The 10,594-nt window shown below is 55.5% G+C and overlaps 1 protein-coding gene across 1 annotated transcript in view; it reads right to left on the reverse strand.

Moving 5' to 3' along the window:
- Positions 1-2,341: 2,341 nt before the first annotated feature.
- Positions 2,342-10,594, reverse strand: part of LOC142486522 (uncharacterized) — a 26,835-nt gene continuing 18,582 nt past the window's right edge. Inside the window, exon 6 of the mRNA XM_075585098.1 lies at positions 2,342-2,434. Within this exon, the coding sequence (XP_075441213.1) occupies positions 2,365-2,434 (70 nt within the window). The 3' untranslated portion in view covers positions 2,342-2,364. The remainder of the gene's footprint in view (positions 2,435-10,594) is intronic.

Raw genomic sequence — 10,594 nt, forward strand, 5'->3', positions numbered from 1 at the left:
ACAGACCTGGCACAGCACAGCATAGCACAGACCTGGCACAGCACAGCATAGCACAGACCTGGCACAGCACAGCATAGCACAGACCTGGCACAGCACAGCATAGCACAGACCTGGCACAGCACAGCATAGCACAGACCTGGCACAGCACAGACCTGGCACATCATAGCACAGACCTGGCACAGCACAGCACAGACCTGGCACAGCACAGCACACCACAGACCTGGCACAGCACAGCATAGCACAGACCTGGCACAGCATAGCACAGACCTGGCACAGCACAGCACAGCACAGCACAGACCTGGCACAGCACAGCACACCACAGACCTGGCACAGCACAGCATAGCACAGACCTGGCACAGCACAGCATAGCACAGACCTGGCACAGCACAGCATAGCACAGACCTGGCACAGCACAGCATAGCACAGACCTGGCACAGCACAGCATAGCACAGACCTGGCACAGCACAGCATAGCACAGACCTGGCACAGCACAGCATAGCACAGACCTGGCACAGCACAGCATAGCACAGACCTGGCACAGCACAGCATAGCACAGACCAGCATAGCACAGACCTGGCACAGCACAGCATAGCACAGACCTGGCACAGCACAGACCTGGCACAGCACAGCACAGCACAGACCTGGCACAGCACAGCACAGCACAGACCTGGCACAGCACAGCACAGCCCAGACCTGGCACAGCACAGCATAGCACAGACCTGGCACAGCACAGCATAGCACAGACCTGGCACAGCACAGCATAGCACAGACCTGGCACAGCACAGCACAGACCTGGCACAGCACAGCATAGCACAGACCTGGCACATCACAGCATAGCACAGACCTGGCACAGCACAGCATAGCACAGACCTGGATATCAGACATGCAGGGGGGAGGGACTGATTCACTCCAGGGGGGTCTTCTTTGAAGTGACTCTTGATATCATGCTGTTAACCCCTTTCATGCTGGCTGGGTGGAAAGAGGCAGTGGAGGCATATTGGGGGGCCTTCTTAGGTGTTATGTGCCAGAGATTCTTCGGAATTGCTGCTGGAGCTGAAAGGGTTAAACCCTCCCTTATTATTGGGGGGGGGGGGCGCCGCGACGGGTCCGTTAACCCTTTCCTAACCGGAAAGACCCACAAGGAGCTCTGCAGGAATAACCCTGTGATCTGGTTTTGAGTCACTGGGAAATGGGGGGGAATCCCTCGTCTTTACCAGGAATAAAGGCCCCTTCCCCCCACCCCCCCCCAGCCTGTCCTTATAGCTATAAACACCACAGACACACAGTATATCCATCATATATCTATCTACCGTATATCCCTCATATATCTGTCTATCTACCGTATATCCCTCATATATCTGTCTATCTACCGTATATCCCTCATATATCTGTCTATCTACCGTATATCCATCATATATCTGTCTATCTACCGTATATCCCTCATATATCTGTCTATCTACCGTATATCCCTCATATATCTGTCTATCTACCGTATATCCCTCATATATCTGTCTATCTACCGTATATCCCTCATATATCTGTCTATCTACCGTATATCCCTCATATATCTGTCTATCTACCGTATATCCATCATATATCTGTCTATCTACCGTATATCCCTCATATATCTGTCTATCTACCGTATATCCCTCATATATCTGTCTATCTACCGTATATCCCTCATATATCTGTCTATCTACCGTATATCCCTCATATATCTGTCTATCTACCGTATATCCATCATATATCTGTCTATCTACTGTATATCCCTCATATATCTGTCTATCTACCGTATATCCCTCATATATCTGTCTATCTACCGTATATCCCTCATATATCTGTCTATCTACCGTATATCCCTCATATATCTGTCTATCTACCGTATATCCCTCATATATCTGTCTATCTACCGTATATCCATCATATATCTGTCTATCTACCGTATATCCCTCATATATCTGTCTATCTACCGTATAGCCATCATATATCTGTCTATCTACCGTATATCCATCATATATCTGTCTATCTACCGTATATCCCTCATATATCTGTCTATCTACCGTATATCCCTCATATATCTGTCTATCTATGTGTATATGTCTCTGTATCTATCTTTCCGTCTATCTACTGTATATTGTACATCTGACTTACAGACACATATGTCCAACCCCGATATATATATATATATATATATATATATATATATATATATATATATATATATATATATATATATATATATACCTATACAAGAAGAGTATTTAGTTTAGTGAAATATACAATCTTTATTATTACATACATACTGCGTAACCCCATCTCCCCCCCGCCCCCCCCCCCCCGGCTCTCCTTAGGGTACTAGATCCCTCACTGTTTGGGCTTCTTGTTCAGACGAGCCTGCAGTTCCTGCATCATCTTCGGGTGCGGGATCCCAAATCTAGTGATAGAAAAGGAGGGACGGGGGTTAGTTATCCATGTAAAGCCCCCCCCCCCCCGAGCAGGATTCCCCCTGATTACTGTCGCTGAGCCCTGGGGATCTCTTCAGCCCCCCCGAGCAGGATTCCCCCTGATTACTGTCACTGAGCCCTGGGGATCTCTTCAGCCCCCCCGAGCAGGATTCCCCCTGATTACTGTCACTGAGCCCTGGGGATCTCTTCAGCCCCCCCCCCGAGCAGGATTCCCCCTGATTACTGTCGCTGAGCCCTGGGGATCTCTTCAGCCCCCCCGAGAAGGATTCCCCCTGATTACTGTCGCTGAGCCCTGGGGATCTCTTCAGCCCCCCCGAGCAGGATTCCCCGATTACTGTCACTGAGCCCTGGGGATCTCTTCAGCCCCCCCGAGCAGGATTCCCCCTGATTACTGTCACTGAGCCCTGGGGATCTCTTCAGCCCCCCAGAGCAGGATTCCCCCTGATTACTGTCACTGAGCCCTGGGGATCTCTTCAGCCCCCCGAGCAGGATTCCCCCTGATTACTGTCACTGAGCCCTGGGGATCTCTTCAGCCCCCCAGAGCAGGATTCCCCCTGATTACTGTCGCTGAGCCCTGGGGATCTCTTCAGCCCCCCCGAGCAGGATTCCCCCTGATTACTGTCACTGAGCCCTGGGGATCTCTTCAGCCCCCCCGAGCAGGATTCCCCCTGATTACTGTCGCTGAGCCCTGGGGATCTCTTCAGCCCCCCCGAGCAGGATTCCCCCTTATTACTGTCACTGAGCCCTGTGGATCTCTTCAGGACCCCCGAGCAGGATTCCCCCTGATTACTGTCGCTGAGCCTGGGGATCTCTTCAGGACCCCCGAGCAGGATTCCCCCTGATTACTGTCGCTGAGCCCTGGGGATCTCTTCAGCCCCCCCGAGCAGGATTCCCCCTGATTACTGTCGCTGAGCCCTAGGGATCTCTTCAGCCCCCCCCCCCCCCGAGCAGGATTCCCCCTGATTACTGTCGCTGAGCCCTGGAGATCTCTTCAGCCCCCCCGAGCAGGATTCCCCCTGATTACTGTCGCTGAGCCCTGGGGATCTCTTCAGCCCCCCCGAGCAGGATTCCCCCTGATTACTGTCACTGAGCCCTGGGGATCTCTTCAGCCCCCCCGAGCAGGATTCCCCCTGATTACTGTCACTGAGCCCTGGGGATCTCTTCAGCCCCCCCGAGCAGGATTCCCCCTGATTACTGTCGCTGAGCCCTGGGGATCTCTTCAGCCCCCCCGAGCAGGATTCCCCCTGATTACTGTCGCTGAGCCCTGGGGATCTCTTCAGCCCCCCAAGCAGGATTCCCCCTGATTACTGTCGCTGAGCCCTGGGGATCTCTTCAGCCCCCCGAGCAGGATTCCCCCTGATTACTGTCGCTGAGCCCTGGGGATCTCTTCAGCCCCCCGAGCAGGATTCCCCCTGATTACTGTCACTGAGCCCTGGGGATCTCATCAGCCCCCCGAGCAGGATTCCCACTACTGATTACTGTCGCTGAACCCTGGGGATCTCTTCAGCCCCCCCGAGCAGGATTCCCCCTGATTACTGTCACTGAGCCCTGGGGATCTCTTCAGCCCCCCAGAGCAGGATTCCCCCTGATTACTGTCACTGAGCCCTGGGGATCTCTTCAGCCCCCCCGAGCAGGATTCCCCCTGATTACTGTCGCTGAGCCCTGGGGATCTCTTCAGGGTCCAGGGAATTTTGAACAACTCATCTCAAATTGGAGAAGTCTTCGTCCTTTATATCTCGGGAGGGGGGAGGGGGGTGCACAGCTATCTCTCGCTGTGAATACGACATGCACAGCTATCTCTCAGTTTGAATACAACGTGGACAGCTATCTTTCTAGTTCCTTCATAAATAAGGTGTACAGTTATCCCCCTGGTCTCCTGATATAAGGAGCAGTATCCCCCTGGTCTCCTGATAGAAGGAGCAGTATCCCCCTGGTCTCCTGATATAAGGAGCAGTATCCCCCTGGTCTCCTGATATAAGGAGCAGTATCCCACTGGTCTCCTGATATAAGGAGCAGTATCCCCCTGGTCTCCTGATATAAGGAGCAGTATCCCCCTGGTCTCCTGATATAAGGAGCAGTATCCCCCTGGTCTCCTGATAGAAGGAGCAGTATCCCCCTGGTCTCCTGATATAAGGAGCAGTATCCCCCTGGTCTCCTGATATAAGGAGCAGTATCCCCCTGGTCTCCTGATATATGGAGCAGTATCCCCCTGGTCTCCTGATATAAGGAGCAGTATCCCCCTGGTCTCCTGATAGAAGGAGCAGTATCCCCCTGGTCTCCTGATAGAAGGAGCAGTATCCCCCTGGTCTCCTGATAGAAGGAGCAGTATCCCCCTGGTCTCCTGATAGAAGGAGCAGTATCCCCCTGGTCTCCAGATAGAAGGAGCAGTATCCCCCTGGTCTCCTGATATAAGGAGCAGTATCCCCCTGGTCTCCTGATATAAGGAGCAGTATCCCCCTGGTCTCCTGATATAAGGAGCAGTATCCCCCTGGTCTCCTGATATAAGGAGCAGTATCCCCCTGGTCCCCTGATATAAGGAGCAGTATCCCCCTGGTCTCCTGATATAAGGAGCAGTATCCCCCTGGTCTCCTGATATAAGGAGCAGTATCCCCCTGGTCTCCTGATATAAGGAGCAGTATCCCCCTGGTCTCCTGATATAAGGAGCAGTATCCCCCTGGTCTCCTGATATAAGGAGCAGTATCCCCCTGGTCTCCTGATATAAGGAGCAGTATCCCCCTGGTCTCCTGATATAAGGAGCAGTATCCCCCTGGTCTCCTGATATAAGGAGCAGTATCCCCCTGGTCTCCAGATATAAGGAGCAGTATCCCCCTGGTCTCCTGATATAAGGAGCAGTATCCCCCTATTCTCCTGATATAAGGAGCAGTATCCCCCTGGTCTCCTGATATAAGGAGCAGTATCCCCCTGGTCTCCTGATATAAGGAGCAGTATCCCCCTGGTCTCCTGATAGAAGGAGCAGTATCCCCCTGGTCTCCTGATAGAAGGAGCAGTATCCCCCTGGTCTCCTGATAGAAGGAGCAGTATCCCCCTGGTCTCCTGATATAAGGAGCAGTATCCCCCTGGTCTCCTGATATAAGGAGCAGTATCCCCCTGGTCTCCTGATATAAGGAGCAGTATCCCCCTGGTCTCCTGATATAAGGAGCAGTATCCCCCTGGTCTCCTGATATAAGGAGCAGTATCCCCCTGGTCTCCTGATATAAGGAGCAGTATCCCCCTGGTCTCCTGATATAAGGAGCAGTATCCCCCTGGTCTCCTGATATAAGGAGCAGTATCCCCCTGGTCTCCTGATATAAGGAGCAGTATCCCCCTGGTCTCCTGATATAAGGAGCAGTATCCCCCTGGTCTCCTGATATAAGGAGCAGTATCCCCCTGGTCTCCTGATATAAGGAGCAGTATCCCCCTGGTCTCCTGATATAAGGAGCAGTATCCCCCTGGTCTCCTGATAGGCGCAAAGTTCATCTTTCCTGTCTTGCCTTCAATTACTTTCTGGGCAAGCTACCCGTCTACCTGAACAAGCTCCTCACCCCTACCACATGCAGCACTTATCACCTGAGATCAGACTCCAAAAGACTGTTCATGGTCCCAAGGCTCAACAAAGTATCCGGACGTTCCTCCTTCTCTTACCGTGCACCCCAAAACTGGGACAGTCTACCAGAGACTCTCACATCCACCACAAGTCTAAGTTCTTTCAAAACTAAGGCTGTCTCACATTTTAATCTGTAACTGTTACATACTCCCATCTTATACTATATTAGTGAAAGCACTGTATGTTTGCCTGCCTGGATGTCCGGTGTCCCTAGGGGCAATCTCATTGGTCCCTTAGGCCGCCCGCCCCCGCACACCTCTCATTGGCCTCACACACTCACACCACCCCCTTGGTCCGCCCCCCACACCTCTCATTGGCCTGAGGCGGAGTGACGGGCCAAAGGTCCAAAAAAAAACAAAAAAAAAACACACACACACACACACACACACACACACACACACACACACGGGGGGGGGGGTGTTACAACTATGTTAACAGCACATCTCCCGCTCTCTTCCCCACCGGTCTCGGAGGCTCCGCCTCTTCCTCCGCCTCTTCCTGTTTCCCGCGCTTTCACCCCCCCCCCCCTCCACGTGGGAGCTGCCGGACGGGTGAGTGAGCGGTCTTCACGTCCCCTCACCCCCCTTCACCTCTCCTCACTCACTTCCCCTCCACCCCCCCGGCGCCGCTACAGTCAGCGGGGGAGCGGAGTGATCACCTCCCCTCACTCACTTCCCCTCCACCCCCCCCCGGCGCCGCTACACTCAGCGGGGGAGCGGAGTGATCACCTCCCCTCACTCACTTCCCCTCCACCCCCCCCCCCCCGGCGCTGCTACACTCAGCGGGGGAGCGGAGTGATCACCTCCCCTCACTCACTTCCCCTCCACCCCCCGGCGCCGCTACACTCAGCGGGGGAGCGAAGTGATCACCTCCCCTCACTCACTTCCCCTCCACCCCCCCCGGCGCCGCTACACTCAGCGGGGGAGCGGAGTGATCACCTCCCCTCACTCATTTCCCCTCACTCACTTCCTCTCCACCCCTCCCCCCCCCCCCGGCGCCGCTACACTCAGCGGGGGAGCGGAGTGATCACCTCCCCTCACTCACTTCCCCTCACTCACTTCCCCTCCACCCCCCCCCCCGTCGCCGCTACAGTCAGCGGGGGAGCGGAGTGATCACCTCCCCTCACTCACTTCCCCTCCATCCCCCCCCCGGCGCCGTTACAGTCAGCGGGGGAGCGGAGTGATCACCTCCTCTCACTCACTTCCCCTCCACCCCCCCCCGGCGCCGTTACAGTCAGCGGGGGAGCGGCCACAAGACGCTGCCTCCCGCCTCAGATCCACGTGGGAGCTGCGGGACGGGTGAGTGAGCGGCCTTCACCTCCCCTCACCCACCCCTCACTACACTTCCCCTCCCTTCCACATCCCCTCCACCCCCCCTCCACCTCCCCTCACCCACCCCTCCACCTCCCCTCACCCACCCCTCACTACACATCCCCTCCCTTCCACCTCCCCTCCCCTCCCCCCCTTAACCTTCCCTCCACCCCCCCTTCACCTCCACTCCACCCCCCCCTTCACCTCCCCTCCACCCCCCCCTTCACCTCCCCTCCACCCCCCTTTCACCTCCCCTCCACCCCACCTTCACCCCCACCTTCACTTCACTCCCCCTTACAACCTCCCACCACCTCCCCACCTTCCCACCACCTCCCCCCTCTTCCCACCACCTCCCCCCCTTTCCACCGCCCCACCCTTCCCACCTTCTCACCACCTCCCCCCCTTCCCACCTTCCCACCACCTCCCCCCCTTCCCACCTTCCCACCACCTCCCCCCTCTTCCCACCACCTCCCCCCCTTTCCACCGCCCCCCCTTCCCACCACCTCCCCCCCTTCCCACCTTCCCACCCCCTTCCCACCACCTCCCCCCCTTTCCACCTCCCCCCTCCTCCCCCCTTCCCACCACCTCCCCCCTCTTCCCCCCTTCCCACCACCTCCCCCTTCCCCTCCTCCATCTCCCCCTTCCCCTCCTCCATCTCCCCCCTTCCCCTCCTCCATCTCCCCCCTTCCCCTCCTCCACCTCCCCCCTTCCCCTCCTCCACCTTCCCCCTTCCCCTCCTCCACCTCCCCCCTCCTCCACCTCCCCCCTTCCCTTCCTACACCTCCCCCCTTCCCTTCCTACACCTCCCCCCTTACCCTCCTACACTTCCCCTCCTCCACCTCCCCCCTTCCCCTCCTCACCTCCCCCCTTACCCTCCTCACCTCCCCCCTTACCCTCCTCACCTCCCCCCTTACCCTCCTCACCTCCCACCTTACCCTCCCCACATCCCCTCCTCCACCTCCCCCCTCTCCCCTCTCCCCCCCTTCCCCCCCTCCACCCCCTTCCCCCCTCCACCCCCTTCCCCCCTCCACCCCTCTTTCCCCCCTTTCCCTCCTCCCCCACCTTTCCCCCCTTTTCCCCTCCCCCACCTTTACCCCTTTCCCCCTTCACCCCTCCCCCTTCACCCTTTCCCCCACCTCCCCCCTTCACCCTTTCCCCCTCCCCCTTCTCCTCCCCCCTTCCCCTCCTCCCCCACCTCCCTCTTCCCCTCCTCCACCACCCCCTTCCTCCCTTCACCTCCTGTCACCACACCCCCCCCTTCGCCTCCTGTCACCCCCCCCCTCCCTTCACCTCCTGTCACCCCCCCCCCCTCCCTTCACCTCCTGGCAACCCCCTCCACCTCCCGTCACCCCCCCTTCACCTCTCCCCCTTCACCTCCCCTCACCCCCCTTCACCTCCCCTCCGCCCCCCCTTCACCTCCCCTCACCATCCCCCACCACCCCCCCCCTCATCACCCATCCTCACCTCCCCTCCGACCTCCCCTCCGCCCCCCTTCACCTCCCCTCACCACCCCTCCGACCTCACCTCCCCTCCTTCAACGCCTTTCGTCCGCCCTCCCGCCTCTGCCTTTCGCCCACCCGCACTTCTGCCTTTCACCCGCCCACCGCTCACATCCCCGCGCCACACAGCCGCCGCACGCACTAAACAGACCTGCCACACTCGACACACACCCGCCGCCTCTCACCCACCCCACACACTCGACACACACCTGCCGCCTCCTGCCCCTACGCAACAATATCACTGACCAGCTGTCACCCGCACTCGCCACACACCCGCCGCCTCACACCCTAGCAGGACCCCGACCCACAGCCAGCACTCACTACCCACGCGCCACCCGTACTGAACACCCAGCCGCCGCCTCACACCCTAGCAGGACCCCGACCCACAGCCAGCGCTCACTACCCATGCGCCACCCGTACTGAACACCCACCTGCCGCCTCACACACGCTCACACCCTAGCAGGACACTCGCCTCACATTTTCACATTACCTATGTCACCAAAATATACATTGTACTGTGGTGTGTTTACAATAAACCATTTTTATACAACATCGTATTACATTTTCTTCCATCTTTTCAACATTATTATCCAACCTTTACAACAAATAGTCACCTATTGTTCCACAATTTATAAATAATAATACCTATTACGCATTTACATCCCGGGCAACGCCGGGTCTCTCAGCTAGTAATATATATTATCCCTAACTGTACATGCAATGTCTTGTATATAATGCATACCCTGCTCACCTATGTAACTGTATTTGTAACCATGTATTATTTGTCATCTTAACTCTGTGCCCAGGACATACTGAAAACGAGAGGTAACTCTCAATGTATTACTGCCTGGTAACACGTTTTATAAATCAATAAATAAGGAGCAGTATCTCCGCTCCTCTCTTCCTATCAGATACACAGTTATATATCTGCAGACCTTATGTTCTCTCTGGTTAATACAGTACCTTAGCACCAATTACCCAGCACACCTCTCACTGCTAGTCACTATTACCCAGCATGCTTAGCACCAATTACCCAGCACACCTCTCACTGCTAGTCACTATTACCCAGCATGCTTAGCACCAATTACCCAGCACACCTCTCACTGCTAGTCACTATTACCAGCATGCTTAGCATAGGGTGACCAGATTTTGAAAATGAAAAACCGGGACATTTTTTTTTTTACATAACAGTTTATTTATTGTAGTACACTTATACTTACGACCATTAGTCTTTGTTACATAGTTGTGTGTGTGTGTGTTGACCTCACTAATCGAACAAAAAAACCCCAGATGTGAATGATTCTGAACCCCTTAACCAGTGTCTGGATGCCCCCTCTTCACAATTTCTAAAGCAGCTGGGATCTTACCTGATCCGCAGTCCCTCAAGGTACTATACTGGAGGGGAGGTGTTCCCTACCTGTCTTTCGAGGTCTCCCGTGTGAAACTTGAGTCAGATCTGGAAGAAAGAAGGGTAGGTTACTTCGGTGTAGGTATACGGCAGTTAAAATAAGACAGGGAGGGTGAGAGACTGAGAGACAGAGAGAGAGAGAGACAGAGACAGAGAGAGAGAGAGAGGGTGAGAGAGACAGAGAGAGAGAGAGAGGGTGAGAGAGACAGAGACAGAGAGAGAGGGTGAGAGAGACAGAGACAGAGAGAGAGAGAGAGAGAGAGGGTGAGAGAGACAGAGACAGAGAGAGAGAGAGAGAGAGAGGGTGA

The sequence above is a fragment of the Ascaphus truei genome, unplaced genomic scaffold, assembly GCF_040206685.1.
Source record: "Ascaphus truei isolate aAscTru1 unplaced genomic scaffold, aAscTru1.hap1 HAP1_SCAFFOLD_929, whole genome shotgun sequence".
Lineage (NCBI taxonomy): Eukaryota > Metazoa > Chordata > Amphibia > Anura > Ascaphidae > Ascaphus > Ascaphus truei.